We start from the raw sequence: 22450 nt of genomic DNA on the forward strand, positions 1-22450 counted from the left end.
TTTGAGCAGTTAAGAGCAAAGGTGGTTTATGCTGAGAAAGTATATCCTTTGTTTTGTTTGGCTGATACTCTAGTGGGTTGTTTCTGTTGTTTTTGTTGTTTTTTCTCTTATGGGGAATGGGATAAGGGAGATGAAGAAAGGATGTGGGAGGGAAATTATTTCTTCATTCATTTTATTCTCTTAATGAAAAAGAAACATTTTTGTTTGGTTAGGTTCTTTAAGCAGTCAGGAAAGGAGATTATATTATGCACAGTAAAGATGAGGACTGGGTTTAGAAATTTGACTCTTCTCTCCCCCTCTTCTCATCAGCTGTGTGGAAATGCTAAATGTAGCGGGGACTGATTCCTAACGATGTCAAAAACAGCGAGAAACAAAACAATATTTGAAATACCAAACATTTAGAACCTTCTTTGAGTATGTTACACCAGACATTAGATCTCATGCTGGGAAGTCTGTACACAGGCTGTACAGTCACAAAACGTACTCAGAAGAAAGTTCAGTCCATTGTTCATGGGATAGATCATCTCTTTGTATCAAATGTTTAAAAAAAAAAAAAGTATGAAGTGTCTGTGTTTCTAGTTCTTTCATGCTGATTCCTGGACCTGTGAGCCTTTTGCTTTATTTTTTTACTGTATTTATATTTACTTTATACTTGTATACAGAATTATTACCTTTTGTATAGCGTGGAAGACCTTTAACAGCCAAGTATCCAACAGAACTCAGTGCGTAATTTGTGGTAAGTCTGTCTCAGCGAAGTGAATCGATCCAACTCCTCACTTTCAGTGTTTAAAAAAAAACACTGAAACCCACTTGGTTTAGAGGGGGGGAAAGTACATTTTTGTTCTTGTAAGTCTCTAGTGGACCTTATAAATTTGATTGTTCTTGGCACTTTTGATACTCCTAGTTGCTTGCACACCACAGCAACCACATGTTGTCACTTAAAATCTAAATATCGGGTAACTGCTAACTGAAACTTTATTGTATATCATGCTTTTTTTTAAGAATTAGTTTTGTAAAATAAGAATGACACTAACTCTAAAAGCATGTTTAATAAAATCTCAACAGCCTATGTGCTGAGTTTGCACATATTATGTTCTCATAATCAAAAGAAAAATGTAGAATAAAAATAGTAGACAAGAATAGTGCCCATTTTTGGAGCCTTGAGCAGATGTAAGTGATTAGAGCTTCTTATTTGGTTTGCTTTGATTTTTTTTTATTTTTTTTTTTGTCTACTTTTTGAAAGTTCTGTCAACTTCATTTTTTCTCATTTCACTATGTTTGGATAGTTTTGCCTTACTGAATTTCCTGTGATGCTTCTGGTTAAATTAAAAGTATAGTCCAAATCTCAGCACTTCAAAAATAATAATTTTTCAGTTCTTGGGTTTCCTCAACCAAACAGAATACTTCTCTCTCTCTGGGTAATAATATACTCACAATTACTAACTGCCAAGTTCAGATAGTCCCACACTGTTGCACTAACATAAACTTTGTAGGGTATTATTCCAGACTCCTGTGTAATATTGTGCAGGTCAGAGCCTAACAAGAAACCCATGACTTTCTTTCCTTATCTAGAGAGAGCTAGAGAAAAATTGTTGCTAATATGCATCCTGCATTTAGGTCAGTGATACAATTGATCTTTATTTTTTCTCCTTAAAAATCGTTATCTAACAGGAACCTACTTGGCAAATAGCACAGGAAGATTTTTTTTTTTTTTTTTTTAAAAAAAAAACATGGATGTGCGAGTGGTTAGCTGTATTGAATCTAGTTATTGTCAATTTTCCAAATGGTTATACCATTCAGAGTACTGAAGTTTTCAAAGTGAAATACAATGACATGATAGCTTGGGCTTCCCTCCCTCATCACACTGACTGCAGACTCCACAGATATTGCTCTGCCAATTCATTTAGAGTCATTTGGCTCTCATGGCTACTCTAAAGTCTGGTGTTCAGTTTGAAAGTTTCTCTTGGAGCAAGACCTGACACAAATCCGAAAGGAAAAAGTTTACCTGTTAGGAGTATGATGTTGTTACCTCAGAATCTGCAAGTACCCAATTGAAACTATTTTACGGTTTGTGATAGGTATTCCAAATTTGAGGAATGAATGTTTCTCTCTGGCAGGTCTGTATTTTGAATAGAGTTAAAGATAAGCTGTCTATATCATGAGACAATACATTCATTACTACATTGTTTTTTAAAGAGAATTGTGAATATTTTCCTACTGAGAAAATTGTTTTACAGTAAGGGAAAGATTGCCTTGAGGTAGAAAGACTGCAAGCTAAGCAAAGCAGATTGCTGTGCTGCTGGAATCTTCCTGTGAGATTTTGGGCAAGCTGTGAAATTATTCAGTACTTCTTGTTCAGCATTTCATGAGTTGTGAAACTGAATTCATTCATACATGTAAAGCAGCCTGACGGTATAACCACAAAGTTGTGTTGTGCCACTTGGCCAAAGTGCAAAGTATTAACACATCCTAAATCTTTTTTTTTTTTTTTTTTTTTTGTAGGCAAATAGTAGTATAGTAGTAACAGTAGAATAATATTCATACTCTCATACTCAGGCTATGGTACGTGCATAGCGACTGCATGATCTGCATGATCCTTGCAGGATCTATCCCATATACAGTTATTTTGATCTTTCCTTTTATTTTAAAGGAAACAATTATAAACCACTTGTGGTTTAACCCAGCAGCAGGTCAGCACCACACTGCTCTTTGCTTACTGCCTCTCAACCCCTCCTGCTTTCCAGTGGGATGGGGACAGAATAAAATAAATAAAAAACAAAGCAAAAAAAAAAGAATCTGTGGGTTGGGGAAAAAAAAAAAAAGAAATACTGAGTCAGAAAAGGAAGAGGAAAAAGGATAATAGTAATGATAGTGTGCGTATGTGTGTGTGTGTGTGTGTATTTATATATATTTACAGTGATGCATAGTTGCTCACCATTCACCAACAGATGTTCAGCCAATTCCTGAGCAGTGGCTGCCAGTGCTGCCAACTCCCCCCAGTTTTCCAAGTTTTTTTTCACATGATGCTGTATGGTATGGAATATCCCTTTGGCCAGTTCAGGTCAACTGTCCTGGTTCTGTTCCCTCCCAGCGCCTTGTACCCCACCTCAGGCCCCCTCACTGGCAGGACAGTATGAGAAGCTGAAAAACTTAAATGTCTTTGGCTTTATATAGCACTGCTCAGCACTAACTTTAACATTGGTGTGTTATCAACTTTATTTTTCTCCTAGAGCCAAAACATAGCATCATACTAGACACTATGAAGGAAAAATCAACTCTGTCCCAGCTGAAGCAGGGTACCACTCAAGTTGTATGCTGAAACATCAAAGTGATGTTGAAATTACTTTCCCTTTCATTCTGGATTCTCAAAAGTTTCTTGGGAAATTTTTATTCATGAAGGCAGTGATTAGTGTGCTTTATGAAAATGCACTTGTACTCACAAGTACATTTCATTGCATTACAGAAGGCAATTTCTCATCTTTGTAACAGATACATATCTCACATTTCAGTGTCATTATTACTATGCTGTACTGTCAGTGAGCCTCAAATTCACCTTGAAGGTTCAGCCCTGGGGATGCCAGCTGAACCTTTGACCCTTTTGTTTTGACTGTCACCAAGGTTAACACATCATTACAGCTTTTGATGTTTTAGATACCTGTTCGTTTTGGAGCCTTTTTCAACCTATGCTGCTTCAGACAACTTTAATAGAAGCCTCAGTGACTCACTGTTGTTTCATAGGAATGTTTTGATGATTTTTGGTGAAGTATATTTTTTTCCTGCTTTTGTATAAAAATAGATGTTAAATTTATCACTGGTTTTTTTTTTTTTTTTTCTATCTTACTAAAACGTGACCTTTATAACAGGAAACCAAAAATGAAAAGATAAGCATCTTCTTTCTAAGTTTGAAAATAGGGAGATTCATACCTGAATTGCTGATTACAGTGCGAAACAGCCACATTTGGCAGAAGAGAGTGTGGTAGCAGGCCAAAGGACATCACCAAGCATTGGTTATATGGAATATATTAGTCTAGCTACTGACAGGTTAAAAAAAAAAACACATTTAGTTTATTTGGATCTGTCCTACCAGTGTACTAGCTTGGATAATTAGCCTGTTATAATTAAAATGGGTTTTGATTTACCAACCCTGAAAATTATGTTTGCAAATATTGTTTTTGTCTGCATGATTGGTCTCTAGCCAGGAGAGCTGTTATATTAGAGAAGTTTGTTGATGGAGGTCTTACAACTTTATATTAAAATTCATTATTTTCTTATATTTTATCCTATAAGTGCAGTCCTAATTAAGTCCAGGTTTTTTTTTGTCAGGACTGTCCACTGATAAACCAAATATGCCATTAGATTGACGAGACTGACTTGTTGTGGTTACCAGTTTTGTATTTATGAAATAATAAATGGAAGAGATACCAAAATCAGTTTTATTTTCCTTCCTATTTTGTTTGAAATGACTTCCAAGTATTCTCTTTGGAGAATTAACAGCAGGTAATGTTGAAAAATTTTATAAGGTAAAGGTGATTTGTTTATTCAGTGGAAAAAGCCAATGCACTTTGTTTCTGCTAATGAATATGAATAGTCTTCCGGATCATGCTTTTGTATACTTCATCCCTTAGCTATGCCCAAGTACCTGCATTATTCAGACTGTGCATAACGTTATTTATATCCTTTAAACATTCACTTGAAAAGGTTGAGATTTTAATGGGGCAATGCTGTATCCTCTTCTGCCATTTCTGAACACAATCTGTTAGGTGGCAAGCCTTAAATCACTTATTTCTTTCAGTTAAAATTGTCATCGTCTTCCTCTCAAACTTGTCTGGAAACTTGTAATTGTGAATGTAACAGCTACATTATCTACAGTTAGGTTGACACCACAGTTTTCCACTTTGGAAGCTTTTGAGTAGTAGTTTGACAGTGCTGCAGAAGAGCTTTCTGAAAAGGAAAGTCATTGTTTATTTAACCACATGATCACACAGCTAGGGAAATAACACTTCAAACCAGTCTGATATCTACACACTTATCTGACTACTTTAGCATCTAAAAATTATTTCTGATGGACTTCCATATGCATCCTTTCTTCCAAAATCTTGCTTTATAAGCAATTGCTGTTCCACTCTTCAAGGAACTGTGCATGTCATTAAATGCCTTTTCCTGCTTTGATTTTCATCTCCTTATATGTCTCAGGGGCAGAGTTGCTGCTTTAAGTTACAAATCTGTCAGTCTCAACAGAAGCCCAGTCCTGTTTCAGGGTGAACTTCTCCTTAGCATTTGTTGAAAAGTTACTATAAGGATCGTAAACCTACACCTTTGTGCTGTTTCCAGGCAATCATGCTATGAGATTACCTTGCTGTGTGGAGCAGAATAAGCATAGACCAAGACCTGGCTGATTTAACTGACAACCGACTGAAACTGAGCTAGCAGTGATTCTAAAACCATTCTAGCAAAAAGCATCAGCAGCAGAACTAGGGAAGGAATTTTCTCCCTATAATTGGCCTTTGCGAGGCTACACCTTCAGTACTGTGCTCAGTTTCAGGCCCCTCAGTACAAGGAAGACATTGAAATCCTGGAGCGTGCCTGAAGAAGAGCAGTGAAGCTGCTTAAGAGCGTGGAATGCGGTTCTGATGGGGAGTGGCTGAGGGAACCGTGTTTAGTCTGGAGAAGAGGAGGCTCAGGGGAGGCGTTATCTCTCTGCAGTCACCTAACTGAAAGGAGGTGGTAGTGAGATGGGTGTTGGCTCTTCACCCAGCTAATAGTGATAGGATGAAAGGGAATGGCCTTAAGTTGTGCTAGGGGAGTTTCAGGATGGATATTTGGAAATTTTTCTTCTCCTAAAGAGTAGTGAGGTACTGGAACAGGCTGCTCAGAGAGTTTGTGGAGTCACCATCCCTGGAGGTGTTTGAGAAACTGTAGATGAGGCACGGAAGGACATGTTTTAATGGGCATGGTGGTGATGGGTTGGTGGTTAGACTGGATGATCTTAAAGGTCTTTTCCAACCTTTATGATTCTAACACGTTATTAAAGGTAACTCTTAATACAGAGTTACATTTGTACTTTCTATGTGTAGAATGCACACATATCACATTGGTCTTTGCAAAGATGTTTAAAACTGTCATTATTCATATCTGTAGTGCAGACTTTATGCCTTAGTTCTTACAGGTCATGAAAAAAATGTCTGAATTTTAACAATATTTTCCAGAATTTCAGTATTTCGTATTCCAAAATGTAAGGACTATTTAAACATTTTTCTGAAATATAGTGAAAATGTTCACAACGTATTCCACCAAACATTCATCGCCAAACTTCAGGCTTGGGAAAAACGTGTAGTGTTTCATTGTAAATTTTGTTAGGATTTTATGACGTTTTTCTCAAATTTATACTAATAAATGCAACTCTTTGAAAGGGAAATAGAATCGTAAGAACCTTTTTTTTTTTTAATGTCTACATCAGACTTTCTTTAAAGCTCTAAATTTTTGTGTCAGTTCTGTCTTTATTTTCAGTGGAGTTTGGCTGTGTTCTTTCTTCAAAAAACACCGTCTTAGGAAAAAAATTGTATGAAGTATATGAACTATGATACAAATATTATAAAGCTAAGTATGATGCAGAATTGATAACTCATTTAACTATTTTGTTTTTATGCTTCAAATGCTTAGGGGGTTTTTAGATCTTTTTTCCTGCATTTCTGATTTTTTTTCTATGTAGACTTTGAAAACCCTAAACCATTTTAAAAAGAAAAACTGATTTCCAAGGATGCAAATAAGATTTCCCTCCTTTTTCTGAACATAAATAAGCAAAAACTAAAAAAAATAAGTGGATGTGTGAGAACAAAGTTGTTCACTAAAGCAAAAAAAGAGTGAACTATAAGTCTTGCTAACAATGTTTTTGATAAGGTTTTACCTTGGTGCTAATAGAAGGGTACGGTAACCTACTGAGATTTGTTTATGTACTCTTAATAACACCAAGTCTTGTGCTAGGAGTTTCACTGCATGCTAACATCAGAGAGGAATAGTAAGGGAATGCTGCAGAGAAAGCAATTATTCCAGCAGGGCCACAGGACCTCCTCCATGTCTTGGGCAGCCATTTACCATGGACAGACGAGAGAGCTACTATAGGCAAGGCCTGTTTCCCACACTTCTATCTCTTCAGATTCCTTGGCTGTTCATTCTGTAACGTTTACATACTGAGCAGGTTTCAGTTCCATAGTTAAGGGCTGAGTGAGAAGAGCTAAACTGCCTGGCAGTGTGTCTTGTAGAAGGTGGTGCTGATTTTCTCAAAGGTAACTTAGTAATAGGCTGCAAATGAGGACATTTGGAGGTAGCATAGCTTAGAGATAGTGATGGAAGCTGTGTGAGTGCTACGGAGCAGTGATCCCGCATGGAGATTTAGAACACTGCATGCTTTATTTTGCTTGATTGCAGCCAATTTTTGGCCAATTGCAAGAGTAATAGAAACCCCACTGTCTGTAGTTTCACAGTGGATAGAGTGGCTTCGCTATCCATTGCTCAAGACTAACTTTATCTTTGTATTCTGTTGAGGTAACAGAGAACTGAGCAGTTTGTGAACTGCCTGAGATCTACAGGTCACTCACTGCCTATTGAGTCTATCTGCAGGATTGAAAGATGGGCGTGAAGGGAAAACAAAAATAACGATACTGGACTGCTGTTTGGGCTGGGGAAATTGGGTGACTGGATATTCATCTCTCTGTGCATATTTTTTCCTTCTTGTATGTTTAGATTTTAGGATCTTCTAAGCAGGAGTCTTTAATATCTAGCCTGGTGATTTTTCAGTGTTCCTTCAATAAAAATGAAAGTTACCATCAAAATTGCTTTGGTTTCCTGTAGCAGCAGCTTTTTAGTGTGATCCTGTAGAACAAATCTTGTGTGCAGACCACAGAAAATACATTGAAAACTATTATTTATGGCTTGCATGTACTGCAGCTGACAAGAACTGCAATGATCTCTGATCGAAGAGTGAAATCTGGCAGATTAATGTATGACTTTTAAATCTTTGTAAAAAATGAGCAACAGAGTGTGTGTTTTGCTTTTTATTTTTTCCTTGAAAGTGTGTTTCATAAATGATGTGAAATGGTGTGAGAGGTTTAATGTCTTCACAACTATGTATGCTAATCATTGTCTTACTGTGAAGGTTAGTGCTGAGCTTGGGCTTAGCCAATAATAAATGCAGTAGAAGTATAACTTTTCTGAAGCATGATGTAATTGCCATGATAAGTCATCTTGGTCAAAAGTAAGAGAATTGGTAGGTTTTTAATATTCATATTACAAAGTGTTGTCTATTTTGGAAGGTTAGATTTTATGAAGTATTTGTGTGTTTGTAGTGCCAGTACTCCTTTGGAAGTAAAATTCATTGCAAAGTATTGGAAAAAAAGAAGTGTTAAATGAGAGGTCAAATCTGTCTTAAAACTCAAAACTGTCAAAATATCAATTTGATACTATACCCTCAGTAAGTTTGCAGGTGACAACAAGTTGCCTGGAAGTGTCGATCTGCCTGGGGGTTGTGAGACCTTGCAGAGGGACCTGGACAGGTTGGAGAGCTGGGCTGAAGCCAATGGGATGAGGTTCAAGAAGACCAAATGCCAGGTCCTGCACTTTGGCCACAACAACCCCAGGCAATGGTACAGGTTTGGGGCAGAGTGGCTGGAAGACTGTGTAGAGGAAATGGACCTGGGGATATTGATTGATACTTGGCTGAACACAAGCCAACATTGAGCCCAGGTGGCCAAGAAGGCCCATGGCATCCTGGCTTGCATCAGAAACAGTGTTGCCAGCAGGAACAGGGAAATGTCCCCTTGTACTCAGCACTGGTGAGGCTGCACCTTGAGTACTGTGTCCAGTTTTGGGCAAAAAACACATTGAGGCCCTGGAACAGGTTCAAAGAAGGGCGACAAACGGTGAGGGATCTGGAGCACAGGGCTTACGAGGAGCGGCTGAAGGAGCTGGGATTGTTCAGTCTGAAGGAGGCTCGGGGGAGACCTCATTGCTCTCTATAACTACCTGAAGGGCGGTTGTAGTGAGCTGGGGTTCAGCCTCTTCTGTTGTGTAACTGGTGATAGGACTAGAGGGAATGGCTTCAAGCTGTGCAAGGAGTGGTTCAGGCTGGACGTTAGGAAATACTACTTCTCTGGACAGGTGCTGGAATGGGCTGCCCAGGGAGGTGGTGGAGTCACCAACCCTGCAGGTGTTCAAGGAGCATTTGGACGCTGTGTTGAGGGATATGGTTTAGTGAGAACTATTGATGATTGGTGGATGGTTGGACTGGATGATCTTGTAGTTCTTTTCCAACCTTGGTGATTCTGTGGTTCTGTGAAAATGTATGAAAGGACTCAATTCTTTTTTTGCTGTCATTGATAACTTTTTTATTTCCTGAATTTTGTCTTCGGTTTATATTCTGTACCAAATAGGGCTCAGTTTTTCCCTCTGTAAAGAAGGAAGAAATTCCTTCTTCCCTTGGGAAGCTACTGAGCAGAAAGCTTCCTTAGATCAAGTGTAGGAAGTGAAACAGTCACAGGAAGGATGTGACAATCTGTAATTTATATCCACTTCAGTCAGGAGCCAGCAGTGAGCAACCAGTCTTGGAGGGCCATACCTCCTCCTTGGGACAAGTGGGAATCTATGCCAAATTTGTTGTAACTCAGATGCTCACTAAAGCCAAGACTGGAAATAATGACCTGCTGCACAGGCCCATTCCAAAAGGAAAAAAAAAAAAAAGGGAATAATTTTTTCTTTCTATCCTCTCTCCTCAGACTGTGATCATTTGGTTGTTTCAGAATTGTACTTTTAAGTCTAGTACTTTGCATTTTTGAAGCCTTTCAATTTCTTGTGAGAGCTCATTGTAGGAAGCTTATGAACCTCTACTTCTAAGCTCTTAATAACTGGAATCCTGTCACGACAGTTCTCTTTAGAAGACCCTACGTTAGGACTCTGGTAAATCATATATTTTGACACTGTTGCAGTGAGAGGTCTGTACTCTGAGCAGTGTCTTTCCTCAAATTACAACTCTCAGTGGAGTTTTGCCTAGCCATGCATCTCAGCCATGAAACTGAAAATGAGAATTCTGCTGTTGGATACTCTCAACCTGCACAACTGCTTTTCTGAGAGGACTGTAGGAAGTTTCCTATTGAGTAAATACACAAGATACTGAGTTGTCTTAAATCAATATTGTTATCCTGCTGGCAAAACTCCAGATCTAGAAAAGTAACAAGACACTGTTCAGTACCTGCAATGACATTAGGAAATTAAACCCCCTTGAAGTTAGCAGCAGTCTGTACTCCCCTGAAATGGTATGGTGCTCATCCTCTCCATTAGATCTTGCACAGCTGAGACATAATCTGCAGCAGTGTAAGTCACTGGATCCAGTCATGTAAACTGTCCTTGTGCTATCTGGAGTGATGGCCTAAAGTCTCCGCTTGCCTTCATTCTTGTGAACTTTTTGATGGAACCCTAAAGAATGGCCTTGTACCTCTGTCTTTTGCAGTGTAGGCATGCTCAGTAGGGAATTGGCTGCTGAATACCTCTGTAGATTTGGGCTATACTGTTTATTTGTGGTTACCAGGTCTTACAATGTATGGTTTGTTCAAACTGTTTTCCCATATTACATTTGTAATACTTAGGTAAAATAATAAAAACTGAAATACTTCTGTGGTGAATTGGCCCCAGTTAGTCTGGGATTTTATCCTTGGAGGTGTGCAAACAACACATTGGTGGTAATACTTTTAAAAATTCCTCTGTAACAGATCCTTGTGACTGAAGGGGAAAGAAATGTAGACATACCAGGCAATGAGATCAGTTCAAGTTCAGTTTTATTTCTGATTTCAGTCACTATTTGCAGTGAAAGCTACCTACACCAGTGCATCCAGGGGAGATCCATGCAGCAGGCTAAATACACAGTTCAACAGAAGTATCATAGTTGTCAGTACAACACATTGTTCCCATCTGTGTCAGTAACATTTGGGTTCAGCTGAGCTTTCTGTACTTCTGGAAGGATGGTTCATTCCATATATTTTTTGGTGAGCCATAGGACGTGCTTGTATGTTGTGTTGCTCATTAGTTCATTAATTAACTCTAGTATATTGACTATTGAGTAAATAGTATTGTGAAAACCCGCTTCTGAAGCAAAGATTTGTTTTTTTCTTTTTGAGATCTTAGTTGAGAAGATTTCAGGCCATGGAACATTTCTTGTAGGAGGATTTTAATCTTGATCTGTAACAACAATGGAAGTATTGCATAATCAATGTTTTGCACTGTATCTGTGAAAATGTTTCAAGAAAGTATTTTAGTGATTCAAATATTTTTGTATAAACATTGATGTCTGTTCAGAAATTAGTTCTTAATAGTGTGAGTCAATATGGCCTATTTTGAATTTTCTTTGTTGTTAACCAAAGCCAAATGTTTGTAGAAAGCAAGATGGAGACTGTTACGTTTTTAAATGCCTGACAATTTTATATACTGAGATACAGATTTTTTTTTTCTTCCCTTGATTTATGACATTCTGCATATATATATTGCCTGTTTCCACTATCTTGTGGAAAGTATTAAACACTTATGGTAATTCTGATATTTAGTGTCTCGTGATAATATTAAGTGCTAAACAACCTTCAGCTTCCTCTGAAGTCACCAAATAATTCGGGATGCACATAAGCCTTAACTCTCCGTAGATTTCTGTCTTTTTATAGATATAGTCATTAGTAATAAGATCATAAAAGAAGGGAAATGTCTCATGAGCAGAACTGTGTCTGATTCTGACTTTCCATATATTCTAACCAAATTGTCAGATGTGCCAGAAGGAGCAGCTTTTCTGTTGTCATTTTTATACCTTAAATATTCCTTCTTAAGGAAAGCTACCTTCGTATGCATTTTGCCTCATTCATTATAAACTCTAATTTCTAGTCTGTCATCACTGCAAGACTGTTGTGTTGGGAAACAATTGAATTGCATTTTGTCATTGCAGATTTATTGGAGAATGACCAGATGAAAGGTTTTTTTAAAACTTCTTTCATGTGGTATTTTGTGTTTGATCTGTAGAAGGCAACATGTCTTTTTAAGGTCCAAGAAAACAGAACCAGAAGTGAGAAAGACGTGCTTGAACTTTGAAGTTGAAATGAACGTTGCTGAGGACCTATGCCAAACATGTTTTGATGGCTGGTGTCTTGCAATGATGCTTAAGCATGTTGTTATAGATAGGGAAGGATAGATGGGATTCATAAGGCTTGTAGGAAGATGCATGTTTTTAAATAAAAAATAAGCAGATATTCGTTTATCCTTTTTTATTCAGCCACTCTTAAAACTTCAAAATTCTAGTTTATTGCTTCTATTCCATGCCTTACAGCTTATGATGCAATGATAAGTAATAAAGTGGGTGTACTAATCTGTTTGGGAATGCTAGACCACATGGACAGAAATGTGTGAAGTCTGTGTTTCCTAAATAGGAAATAATTGTACAATTTTACTTGTATATCTTTACATAAATCTTACAATTGCTTGTACTCGCCAAGTTCCATAATCATTGTGTTGTCATTAAGAAGTGGAGGTTACACTTTTGAAAATACAGAACTTATCAAACAGGCTAATATCTCATTCCCATCACATTTCATCCTAAATAAAATGTGATATTAAGTTCTACTGTAGAAGACTGAAATATGTGAGTTTTGTGATGTTACATATGCAGAAACCATGATTGTACATACAGAGGTCAGTGTTTCATTCTGTATCCTAGATTTGCTTTAGAATTATTATTGAACAGGACAGATTTCATTTATTAAATGGAATGCAACTAGGAGGTAAAAGAAAAATTTTAAAAATATGCTAGTCATCATTGTATTTGGATATATTGCTAATCTTCTTTTTTTCTCATATTACATAGCAAATTTCTCTGAATAGAAAATGTATCACCCACATATGAAACATGTTTTAATGCAGACAGGTGTGGATGTTTATGTACAGAAATGTACAAACACGCACAAACATAGGTGAATAAAATATGGTTGTAGGATAAGTATATATTTGTACAGAAATTCTGAATACCTGCTGGTATGCTGTAGAACCCTTGGGTAAGTTTTTATGGATTTGATTTATTGGCTGACCAAGTTGATTCATTATTTGTATGATTTTATGCTGCTGGGTGGTCATAATTTACAATTCTGGACCTAGTTAGCTATGCGAGTGCCTGTAGTTTTCTGTATCAACATCTCTAATTGTTGTTTAAAGAAATACATGAAGTAGACTTGCTTGAATGAACAATTTACTCATGGGGAGTAAAATATAATCAGGCAGGCAGGTCATACAAAATAACTTTCAGTAAGCCTTTGTAAATCACTGTTTATCATATATTCTGTTAGCATGTATGAAACTCCATGTGTATTATATACAACCAAAGATCATCTGTGAATTGCTGGTTGCAATCTTTTTTTCCCAACAGTATTCAGTACTATTTTCATATTCTCTACTTGCTGGACTCTAGTAAAATTGTTGGGCAGAGAGCAGTATGAAATCTTGAGGGGACTTTAAAAGTCAATAAGTGACATGACATCATTTCTGTATAAATAAAATATCATACTTGCTTCCGTGTTTTCAAAATCGAACTTAAGGATTTGGCAGTTAGCAAAGCAATTCTTTTCCCAAGGTATGCAACATCTACGAGAATAAGTAAGAAAGTTGTTTAGTATGTCTTGTTCACTGGGAAGAAAGGACTTATCTTTGTAGTTAGTATATAAAAGCTTTTCTGGAATTTTCTCTGTAATGTTACACTGCCTGTTACTTTTTCAAGCCATTATTACTTTCGAGTCCAGTTAATGTGTTCTGAGGCAGGGGCACAAATATGAAAAGAAGATTCGAAGCACTCAAGCTAAAATTCATGGTTAACTGTGAAGTGTCCACAGACAAAGATCTGATGTGTTATAATTTCAGATACTACCTCCATCTGTGATTTGTTTGCTTACTGCTCTTGATACCAGATATGATATAGCTACAAAAATGCACACACGTGTATTCCACTGTGTACTTTGTTAGATAAAGCTATTGGTCCATAATCCGTATGTATGTGCAGGATTTTCTGTTGAGAGAAAAAGTGGCAAACATGGCACCTATAGAACATAATTTTGTCATAGCTACAGATTTAATTGGTAATGTCTTGTTAATAAATAGAAGTTCTTGATCAATCTTACTTGGATGATGGGCAATTAATTGTTAGAACTCAATGGGAAACCTGGGCAGTGGACCAGCAGAGGAAGTACAATTTTTTCTAGCCATCTGTGAATGCTTAATTATAGATGTGTGTAATTCTACATGCACTTCTGATACATTTTATCATTATTTTATCATTATAGCGTAATTTATCATATTTTTATTCATAGGTTGTCTTCATTATTGCTGAAGTTCTTAACCTCTATTTTGCTTTAAAAGAGAAAACAAAACAAAAAAAAAAAAAAAAACCCTAAAGGTAAAAAATGAAAGAACAGAAAAATCTAAATGCGTTAAAAATTTCTATATTGGAACCACAGTTACTTTCCGTAGGCATGCCATATGTTTGAAAATCTGCCTCAAAGACCATGAGAGTAGAAAGAGAATGTTCATAGGTTTATGCAAGACATGAGAGAATATTTCCTCAAAATCCTTATGTAAATCTCAAATAACTTGGATGAAAATCAGCTTTCAGTAATTTTTAATTGTTCAAATGTTTCTGCTTTAAAGCTTTTTTTCCATCTGTGCTTTGAAGAGGATTTGTGGTGATTCCTAGAAGAAATTCAGAAGAATAGCTCGTGTTAGTGCTGGAAATTGTGCGAAATGCACAGTTGTGTCAAGTCGTAAAGGCTTTGGAGGGGATTTTCTTAAATGCCAAATTCACAGAGGAGCACAAATACTGCTGATTGTCAGTTAGACTTAAGCTTTTAAAACACGTATGAAAATCACAGCTTCCAATTTGTATGGATTTCAAATCATCAGTGGTTTCAATAAATTCTTGTGATGTGCAAATACATTTCTTTTTTAAATCCAGCACATTCGGTATTGATGTTTTAATTTCTGCACTTATATCTGAATATATAGGTATTTCTAACTGGAGATGGAAATAGTTCTGGAATTGTTTTTAAAACCCTTTGTATATATTAATTGAAAGTAAGTAGTATTCTGTGATTTAGGGATAGGTAAAACGAGAATAAATATAGATAGGTTATTAGCTATAAGTTATGCTCTCCCCTTGCTTACTGTTTCAGGAGGTTAACAATCTAAAAGTTTCAAGTTTTTAAAATATGTGCATTTGCAGGTTAGTTTTTATTATTGTTATTATTCATACTTGAAATCCCCATTGAAATTACAGCATTACAAGACTGTGGGTTATAAAAGATGCATCTTTTATGTTCTCAAACAATGAATGCCAAAGGCAAAAGAATGAAATTTGTATGCAGTACTATCTGTGTTATATGTGCATGTTCATTTATCTCAATAACTGACTGTCATCTTTGTGTGTGTACATCTTACAGTGATAATAAGAGACCAACACTGCTCAAGATGTCACATTTTCAAGGATAGATTTCTAGCTGCAGGCAACTTGAACAAAATACCTCGTAGAGAGTACACATACATACACTCTCTTCCTGTCACTGACCATGTTAGATCCTTTTATTTAGTTTTCCCCTTGGCTTTTATTTATTATTTTCTTCCATATGTGCCTTGAACTTCAGTATTTTTCAAGTTAATAAATACTGTTAAATTGTTCATTCCTCTTATTTTCTGTTATACTTGATTTGTCCTAGATCAGAGGTGGAAAGCTTATGATCACATACACAAGAAAGAATGATGCTGGCAAGTATGTTTGTGTTGGAACAAACATGGTTGGAGAACGTGAAAGCGAAGTTGCAGAGCTCACTGTTTTAGGTAAGAACTCTTCTTTAAGACTGTGTTAATGAAAATATCCACATGTACGAAAATGTCCAACTTTGTTTTTCCTAGGAAGCCTTTAATTAAGAATTTTCAGTGTTTATCGTAGAATCATAGAATCACCAAATTTCGAAAAGACCTCCAAGATCATGTAGTACAACTGTTTGTCTACAACCAATATTTCCTCACTAAACTGTGTCCCTTAGTACCACATCTAAACATTTCTTGAACATCTCCAGAGATAACAACTCAACTACATCCCTGGATGTGCCTGACAATCTTTTTGGAGAATATTTTTCTTCTAATATCTAATGCTGTAAATAAACAAAAATGGCCCCAGTACTGAGCTCTGGGGTGCATCACTTATAACTGGCTGTCAAATGGATTTAACTCCAATTGCAGTAACCCTTTGGGCCTGTCCATCCAGGCAGACTTTTACTCAGCAAACAGTGCATCTGTCCAAGCCACAAGTAGCCAGTTTCTCCAGGCAAAAGCTGTGGGACACTGTATCAGATTTAGCTTTGCTAACTCAAGCAAAGCTACGTCCACAGCATTTCCTTTTCCTATTGAGCGGATCGTTTTGTAACAAAACGTGTTTGGGCTGGTCAGTTAGGACCTGTCTTTCAGGAATCCACGCTCGCTGTCCTGTACATGCCAGGTGATTGCACTCAAGATGATCTGTTTCCTGACCTTCCCTGGCAACAAGCTCAGACTGACAGGCCTGTAGTTCCCCAGATCCACTTTTCTGCCCTTCTTGTAGAATAGTATTACATTCACCAACTCTAGTCAACTGGGACATCCCCAACTAAAATGGGAGGGCTGGTAAAGTATTGAAGGTTTGGCAAGCACCTCCACCAACTCCTTCAATATCCTTGGGTGGATCCCATCCCTGTGGATTTGTAGATGTAGTAGGTTACTAACCATTTCCCTTTAGATTATTAAGTTCTCATGCTGATCATTGTCTCTGTATTGCAGCTGAGTAGGCTGGATGCCCTGAGAAAAAACTGCTTTTACTAATAAAGACTGAGGCAAAGAAGACATTTAGTATCTCAGCCTTTCCTCATCTCTTGTCAGTATGTTTCCATTCACATCCAACAAAAGATGGAGATTCTCCTTAGTCCCTCTTTTATTATTTATGTAATTATGAAAGCATTTTTATTGTCTTTTATTGGAGTGACAAGTTTAATTCTAGCTGGGTTTTGGGCCTACTAATTTCTTCCCTGCATAACCTCATGACGTTTTTGAAGTCTTCGTGAATTGCCTGCTTCTTCTTCCAAAGGTCATAAAATTCGTTATTTTTCTTTAGTTCCAGAAGAAACTCTCTGTTCAGACAGGTTGGTCTTCTTCCCACAAGCTTTTCTTTCAGCATATGAGAATAGACTGCTCCAGTGCCTTCAAGATGTCATTCTTGAAGAATGTTTGGCCTCTGTGTACTGCTTTGTCCTTCAAAACTGCTTCCCAAGGGACCCTGTCAACCTGGTCCAAACTCAGCTCCTACAAAAGTCCAAAGTAGCAGTCCTGCTGACTGCAGAACTTCTTATTCAGGTTTCAGGTCTATCTTGTCAGTCTTACACTGTCGTCTGTTTTCACTAATGTTTAGAAATATGATGCAAACAACTTGAAGTCTTGTTCAGAGTTTGTGAAGCAGTAATTTCCTTAATAAATTGAGCTTATCTGCCATTTTTAAGTTGTTGAGATGGAATATGCAGCAAGATAGTGTGATTACTTTTTAGAAGCTAAAGGCTTCATGTGATCCACCGTCTTGTTGCTTTGTTTTTTGTTGTTGTGGTTTTTTTTAATACATCTTTAATATACCTTTGAAGCACTTTGGGAGGAAATTTATCATTAAGTAGCCTTTAGAAACTTCCAAGCAAAATCTAAGATTGAAAGAAAGTTGTGTTTATATGAGTAATCTGGACTCTTAGTCAGCAGTATTGGTGAATCAGTCTACTACTAACCAGAGAATCACTATATGAACTGTTACATGTAATTTATGCTGGAAAATATTACTTTCTGAAAACTTATGAGAGGGATTCATCAGAGAGATCTTTCTTTCAATTTTACTCCATGTGGTTTTCTCTTCAAATATATTTCTGATATTCATCCTGAAAAATCTAGTGAGCATTTCTTTTAAAACAGGACAAGCTTTGACTGTCTTATCAAGTCAGACTTTAGATACGAGTCAAAAAGCATGAGAAGCATTCTGACCTCATACATTAATATCTGGCAGCATCAATCCTCTGTTTATAGTTTTTTTGTTATCTGGAAGTTGAAATTTTGCTTTTAGGTCTGCTTTAGATCAGAGGGAGGATTATAAGCCAGAGACTGTAATATTAGTAAGTTTCAAAGTGTTCCCTGCTAAGCTTTCCTTGTATTTACCAAATAATTGTCTGACAAAGATAGACACTCAAACTAGTATCACTGTAATTCCTTTTACCACTTGAATGACAGTATTATGAATAAGCAGACAAAAGCTCCTGGACTATTACTCTACTATAGGGAAGTGAACTAAGGAACAGTATGTCCTAGGGTTCAATTCTGTTCACCATTTTTATCAATGATCTGCATACAGAAGCAGAGTGCATCCTCAGCAAGTTCACTGATGATTCTAAACTGGGAGGTGCTATTGATTCCCTGTAGGGATGAGAGGCCTTGCAAAGGGTTTTAAGTAGATTGGAGCCATCAACAACGGCATGAAGTTCTTTAAAGGAAATTCTTAACTTGGGACAGAGTAATGCCTGCCACAGGCACAGTCTGGGCAATGAATGGATGGAGAGCAGCTCAACAGAAAGGTATTTGAGGGTGCTGGTGACAGCAGGCTCAGCGTGAGCTAGCAATGTGCCCTGGTGGCCCAGAGTACAAACCACATTTTTGGGTTGTGTTAAAAAAGAGGCAATTCTCTTCTTGTGTGGAGCATTAATGTGGCCTCACCTTGAATATTGTTTATAGTTCTGGGCTCCACCATATAAAAAGAATGCTAAGGTCCTTGAGAGCATCCACAGGAGGACAGCCAAGCTGATAGCAGGGCTGAAGGCATGTTCATGAGGGGAGGCTGAGAACACTTGGACTGGCCAGTCTGGAGAAAAAGAAATTGAGGTGACCTTACTGTTTTTTGCAGCTGCCTAAGATGGGGATACAGAGGGAGGTACAGGGCTCTGCACCTGGGAACCGTTCACGGAGCATGGGGGAAGGGCACGGTAGGCTCACACTGGACACTGGGATACATTTCTTTAATGTAAGGGTGGTTATACACTGGAACAGTTGTCCTAGAGAGGTAGTTGATACCCAATGCCAATCAGTGTTCAAGAGACTTTTGCACAACACCCTCTCATTAGTGTGCATTAACTTCTGGTTAGCCTGGAAGTCCTGTAGAAATTAGGCAGTTGCACTCAATGGCCTTTGAAAGTCCCTTCCAACTGGACCTCTTCAGTGCAATCCTCAATAAATAAACTTAGAACATTCAATACGTTAAAAGAAAATAAAAATTAATATGCAGGCAAGGGTAATTGTAGAAATCTTCTGTGCTTCCTCACTTCAAATACATTACTCTGTTATCAATTCCTCTCTCAGAGGACAGAGCTAAGATATACAAAATATGCTGAAATTGCATGTTGCAGTCCTGAATCCCAACTTGAGATTGCAATCCTGAGTTGGGGTTGATAGGACTCTGAAGAGGAGGAAACTGTCTTCAGGTAAATATTTCCTAAGTACATAGAATTCAAATTGATCAGGCACATAGAATCTAGTCTTTATTTTCAAGAGTTGTAGATGGAAACAATACAGAGTTCAGTGCACCTCCAGGTTGTTTTGGGGAGTCTTTTGTTTGTTTGTTCTTATTTGTTCGTTGTTTTTTGTTGGTTGACTGGTTATTTTTTTTCCCGTTGCTCAGCAATCATATCCTTACCAGGTCAGTCCTTTTTATTTTACAAAATTAAGTTAAATATTTTTCCCTTAAGTGTTCTTACTATGATGCTTAATCTAGTACATTCAGATTACATTTTTATTGTACCTATAAAAGAGTAGATGCATGTACTTATGTCTATAAATGTAGGGTTTTTTTGTTTGTTTGTTTTAATTTTTATTTACCTGAATGTGAAACATGGCTTTAATTGACATCATGAACATCAGGTTGCTATTTTAATATTGTTTGCCTAGTGTTATAAAGCAAAACAAAGGTAAGTTTTCTGTGAGACAGGTGTCCTGCTGGTCTGGACATCCTCCAGACTAATGGAAGTTCTTTTATAAGGTTTTGTGTTGCCTTTTCCAATTCAGTCTTTTTTAAACTATTTATTAAGGCTTTATAATAATGAATTTCTAATGTTTTTGTCTGTGTCATCGAAGTGATATTCATGAAGTATCATACTAGTCAAACCTAACACAAATGTCACTTTCTAAGAATATGAAGCTGTCTTTCCCCCTTCCTCGTTCTTTTGTACTCTTGTTAGAAATATGTAGTGTATTTTTTGAATATTTACAGTTCCTGATTATGCCAATGGCTTCATACTCTTCCAGTTTTAGTGGGCTGTATGTTGTACAAGTCTGAACGCGTAGCTGTCTTCTCAACTCCCTTAAAGTTTTCATCGCTTTATAGACAAAAAAGTTCATCTGCCTTAATCAGCAGAACATGCAAAGCAACTCCCGTTCTCTTATGGACATCCTGTTGTCATCTGATACTGCCTTTCCAAATGAGTAATTCCGGGAGTGTCCCAGTAGTTGTCAAAATGCTTTTCTTTCTTGTGCTTGTGCAAGCTTCACTGTCCCCTGGTGTAAAATTCAATGGATAGCACAGAACCATAAAGCTTTGGATCCTATTGTACGTAGAAAAGTATATGGATTTCTTGCCTGGAATTTCTAGCTTGTAGAAGGGTTACCACAACAGCATGGTTTGTGCTGAAATTTCATTTTGTTTCAAGATAGGGGAGAAAACTCTGCAAAATCTATATATCTGACTCTAGTGATGCAGAACTGGGGTCACCTTTGTCCTACCGCTTATATCAGGAATAACAGCAATATTTGAGAACCAGAATAATACAGAAAAAATGGGCTTTTGCTTACTTTATGTGTGTTCATGAAAGAAGAATATCTCTTTCTAAACTAGCTGTGGAAGTGCTTGCACCAAATTCTAGCTGCTGCAGACATGTGCAAGCATCCTCATAGAGATACTGTGCTGGGCATTACTTGGAATCTAGTGAGATAGTACTTAGTTTGTGCTCTCTGTCTGAAGCTCTGCAGCAGATGAGTAGTCATTTGTCTGAGACTTCAGAGCAGGTCCATTTCTTTCTAAGGATCTGTACTTAAACAGATTAGCTGTTGAAGTTGTGTTTTCCTTCTGTTACATTTGACGTTACGATATAAAAGAAAGAAGACTGTGTTTGGATCCTGAAGTGAACAATGCTAGCTGTCTACATGGCTACAGATCTTGTCTGCTGGCTGAGCTCTTATCCTGAAGCCAGGTGGCAGAGGAACAGTGGTAGAATCTCCATAGGATTCATCCTACTGTTCTCATTGCTCTAATGAATTGAACTTAGGGAAAATCACAGTTTCACAGTTCAGGCACAGAACTGCTGGACTAATCCTATTTTTTTTTCCCCTTTTAGAAAGACCATCTTTTGTGAAGAGACCAAGTAATTTGGCTGTAACTGTGGATGACAGCGCTGAGTTTAAATGTGAAGCAAGAGGTGACCCAGTCCCTACAGTAAGATGGAGGAAAGATGATGGGGAATTACCAAAAGCAAGGTGTGTGTAATATATAGAATTATCTTTCTATTGATAATTAGTTTTGTACATGATGTAGCCGTTTGACAGCTAGCAATAACTTTTCTTGAATTAAGACAGAATAAGACATTTCTAATTACTATGGAGCTCTGAAATTATAATTTATATTAAAACTTAACAACTACTTCTTCCAAAACTTCTGTTGTGACAGCACACAAATACAACAAAAAAGAACTCAGTTGAGTCAGTAATATCTGAAACAGATTAATTCTTCACCTGATAAGTCTTCTGTAATTATTAAAACTGATGGGGAACGTATAACAGATAAATTAGGTTACAACAACAAGAAAGATTGGAATTGCAATTGATGTGAAATGCAGTGTGTTAATGTACCAAGCTGCCTTGATTATACCTGGTTTTGTTATTAAGAGTCTAATTTTTTTTTTTTTTTTCCTGTCTTTTTTGCAGTTCAGGCCAAAAAGTGAAATACCTTATTAAAAGGAAACATAGCTCTGGGATGTATTATTTATTTATTTTCTTGAAATTCCCAGACATCACTTAAAAACCTGCTGGGGGGATAGGGGGTGGGAATTGAAGAACATGCAGAATTAGTTGTCATCCAAATTCAGATTCCTGTTAATCTAGTCTATAGCTTTAATAAAAGCTATTGCATTTTTAAGAGAAAAGTCTACTTTTCATGAAGAGAAACACATTGACAGCATTATGTACAGAGGAAGAAAAGGTGACAAAAGAAGAGAAAATGGTAAAAGGCCACATCATTCTTAAAAAAAAATATTGAATGTGTTGTGATTTATCTCGAATTTTAAGTAATTCTTGTCTT

General features: G+C 37.1%; 1 protein-coding gene across 7 annotated transcripts in view; it reads left to right on the forward strand.

Moving 5' to 3' along the window:
* The window catches only part of ROBO1 (roundabout guidance receptor 1), a 690543-nt gene that overhangs the window by 584100 nt on the left and 83993 nt on the right, over positions 1–22450 (forward strand). For all 7 annotated transcript variants that reach the window (XM_052666594.1, XM_052666640.1, XM_052666623.1 and 4 more), the window contains 2 exons: positions 15771–15891; positions 21492–21630. In XM_052666594.1, the coding sequence (XP_052522554.1) occupies positions 15771–15891; positions 21492–21630 (260 nt within the window). The remainder of the gene's footprint in view (positions 1–15770; positions 15892–21491; positions 21631–22450) is intronic.

The sequence above is a fragment of the Tympanuchus pallidicinctus genome, unplaced genomic scaffold, assembly GCF_026119805.1.
Source record: "Tympanuchus pallidicinctus isolate F22 unplaced genomic scaffold, pur_lepc_1.0 scaffold10, whole genome shotgun sequence".
Lineage (NCBI taxonomy): Eukaryota > Metazoa > Chordata > Aves > Galliformes > Phasianidae > Tympanuchus > Tympanuchus pallidicinctus.